General features: G+C 50.5%; 1 protein-coding gene across 1 annotated transcript; it reads left to right on the top strand.

Annotated features, from left to right (window-relative positions):
- The first annotated feature begins 271 nt into the window (after positions 1–271).
- On the top strand, positions 272–2,495 carry LOC125447587 (zona pellucida sperm-binding protein 3-like). Its single transcript, XM_048522107.2, has 6 exons — positions 272–457; positions 1,499–1,614; positions 1,703–1,806; positions 1,898–2,075; positions 2,159–2,285; positions 2,366–2,495. The coding sequence occupies exons 1-6, from the start codon at positions 272–274 to the stop codon at positions 2,456–2,458; spliced, it is 804 nt and encodes a 267-aa protein (XP_048378064.2). The 3' UTR covers positions 2,459–2,495.
- The last annotated feature ends 507 nt before the right edge of the window (positions 2,496–3,002 follow it).

The following is a 3,002-nucleotide window of genomic DNA, read 5'->3' as shown; positions in this document are numbered from 1 at the left end:
GTGTATAAAAGGAGCTGGGTGGGGGCTGGAAGGGATGCTTGTGTTGTTTGGGATCATGGGGGATTTTGTAGTGAGGGGTTTGTTCCCTGTGCTGGTGTTAGTTGGAGCTGTTTGTTGCTCTGAAACTTGGCAACAGTTTCTGAGCCAGGGGTATCCATGGAGAATAGTGAGAGCCACCCCTGTACCTGAGAGAGCCCTTCCTCATGGGGGTCCCATTGGTTCCAGTTTCAGAATGTCTGAGGGTGGGAGTGTGTCTCCACTGCAGACTGTGATGGTGCAGTGTGGAGAGCACAAGCTGCTGGTCAGGGCCCAGTTGGATTTATTTGGAACCAAGCACCTGATTAAAGCTGCTGACCTGAGCCTGGGGACAGCAGGTTGTCAGCCAACAAGGATCTTCCCTGAGAACCACACTGTCCTGTTTGACTATGGGCTGCATGAGTGTGGCAGCAGACTGCAGGTAATGTGAGTCCTGCATATGTGCTGGAATCTTGCACGATATGTGGTTCCTCACTGTGTAATTGTGGCTTTCACTTTGCTGTGGTTTTTTGGGTGGGGTAGGGGAACCTCTCTGTATCTGTCAAACAGGGGTCTGCTCTTTCTGGATTAGACCGCTTTGGTTGTGCTCTCTGTCACAATTGTTAGGCTCTTGTTCCTTTTTTCATCTGGCAGTGTCTAGGGTTTCTCCTGATTTTTACTTTTTTGCTCCAACTTTGTTCATGTTCTTCCACCACCTCAGACATATTCTCACCACTTCTCCTCCTCCTCTTCCACCCCCCCCCCCGCAAACTTCTGCTTACCCCCACCCATGCCCCCAACTTTATCATCAGAGCACTTGACTCCCTTCCCAACTACTGGCCTGACCCCATTTCTCTCCCATCGGGGTGCCCATTCTAAACAAACTGAGGTTCGTGTTTACTGACTGCTCTTGTGGAGCTCTACGCTTTCTCCTTTGTTTGCTGCTGGAATAACTGGACTCCTGGGATAAAACTGTTTGTTTCCATACTGAACTGACTTCTTGTTCTGCTCACTGAACCTGTGCTTTTTCTTGAGTCACCCTGCAACTGATCAGATCAGGTCCAGTGCTCTCAATATGCTACCTATCTTGCAGGCTTGTCTCTGCATGAGGGCTCATTTTGAGTGCAAGATCATGTTGGAAGTCTGTCCATGTTCCTGTTCCCTCAGTGATTCTGCTGCATTTTCCAAACCATCCACCTGATTCAACAGCTAAATGTTACAGATCTAAACAAATTTGTTGTCTGATGATCCCCTACCTGGACTGAGGCAATGTCGGGTTAAATTGACCCAAAATAGCTAACCCTGAGCTGAGACCGTTTGCTCCTCATACTGTGTTCTCCAGGTCTAGGAGGAATCAGCATTTTCGCACAGAGCCTGCCAGCTCCCTCATGAGCATTCATCAACAGGGTGATGTCGTCTTCAATGCATGAAGAATAGTCTTACTTCAGACCAATTCTTGATTCCTTAACCTGGTGTCTTTCAGATGACTGGAGATTTCCTGATCTACACCACCCACCTGACCCACATCCCAAACTATCCTGGGTCTGTCATTGTGCGAACCAATGGGGCTGTCATTCCCATTGAGTGTCGTTATTTCAGGTGAGAGTCTTTACTGGATTGACAATCATTCCCCAATTGTTGTTGTTATCTGACATTGTCCTAAAATGGCTGCCCTGTCTCTCGCCAGGAAGGGCAATGTGAGCAGTAACCCCATCAAGCCCACCTGGATCCCATTCAGCTCCACCAGGTCTGGAGAAGGGCATCTGTCGTTCTCCCTGCGTCTAATGAATGGTATGTGATGGCTGGCTGGGGAGGGATCTCCTGGTGTCACTCACTGGGGGTTGCACCCACTGTCTCCAACCCTTGTCCTCTTGTACTTCAGGTGACTGGCTTACAGAGCGCACTTCCACTATCTACTCTCTGGGAGAACTCATTCACGTTGAGGCGTCTGTTTCAATGGACAACCACGTGCCCCTGAAGCTGTACATTGACCGCTGTGTCGCTACACTGCGCCCAGACAAGGACTCCAGCCCCAGATACAGCATCATTGACTACCATGGGTAAGGAGCTCTCTGCTTTCTCCAGCTGCTTCCATCTCGATGACTTCACTCCATTCACTTCATGTACCTTTGTTCACCTGCAGTTGCCTCGTGGACAGCAAAGCTGAGGACTCCTTTTCAACCTTTGTGTTGCCGAGAGACCAGCGGGAGCCGGACAAGCTCGGGTTTGACCTGGATGCCTTCCACTTCTATGGAGATGAGCGTTCCTTGGTAAGAGGAAGCTGCTGACTGGCTTCTCCCCACAGGGTGGGAGTGGCTAAACACTGACTTGTGCTGAATGTGTCCCTCAGATTTTCATCACCTGTCACCTGAAAGTTGCTGCAGTGGATCAGGGCGATTCCAGGAACAAAGCTTGTACTTTCCAGAAGCTGCACAAGATGTGAGTGTCCCCCACTCCCTGTCCCTTCATGCTGTTGCAGAGATGTGATGCACCATGTGGTTGATGGGCTGTTCCTCATTTAGCTGGACCCCCCTGGAGGAAGCCACCAGTAACATTTGTGCCTGTTGCCATGTGGGGAACTGTGGCAGCACAAGGGAGATCATCCTTCATTCCAGAGGAAGGAGAGATCTTGGACCAGAAGCTGGTAGGTCACTGTCCCACTCTTGTGGGACTATAACCCTTCCTTCCCCACCCCGACGCTGACAGTAATGGTTCTTCCTGCAGGGAGTGAAGCTGGATTGAAATGGGAGGGTGAGGCCTCAGTTGGCCCCCTGCTCATTCTGGATCCTGAGTTGACCAGCCTGGCAACTGAGCCCCTGACTGAGGTTGAGCAAAGGATGCAGGATATGTCTCCAGGTGGTGAGTTGTCTGACTGCTAGTTTCTCTCTTTGTCCCAGTTTCCCTCAGTAACCATTGGTTTCTCCTCGTTGTGTAGGTGTGCAGTCTGAGCTGGTCCTGATGGTGTCACTGACAGTGACAGTTGTCTT

Source organism: Stegostoma tigrinum, chromosome 35, assembly GCF_030684315.1.
Source record: "Stegostoma tigrinum isolate sSteTig4 chromosome 35, sSteTig4.hap1, whole genome shotgun sequence".
NCBI lineage: Eukaryota > Metazoa > Chordata > Chondrichthyes > Orectolobiformes > Stegostomatidae > Stegostoma > Stegostoma tigrinum.
Note: the sequence above shows the minus strand (reverse complement) of the source record. Positions and strands in the feature narration are given on the sequence as shown.

Excerpts from the sequence above, each read along its gene's own strand:
- LOC125447587 (XM_048522107.2), top strand. The coding sequence starts at position 272 with ATGGTGCAGTGTGGAGAGCACAAGCTGCTGGTCAGGGCCCAGTTGGAT. Across the intron at positions 1,615-1,702 it reads ATTGAGTGTCGTTATTTCAG|GAAGGGCAATGTGAGCAGTA; the intron begins GTGAGAGTCTTT and ends GTCTCTCGCCAG. Across the intron at positions 1,807-1,897 it reads CTCCCTGCGTCTAATGAATG|GTGACTGGCTTACAGAGCGC; the intron begins GTATGTGATGGC and ends CTTGTACTTCAG.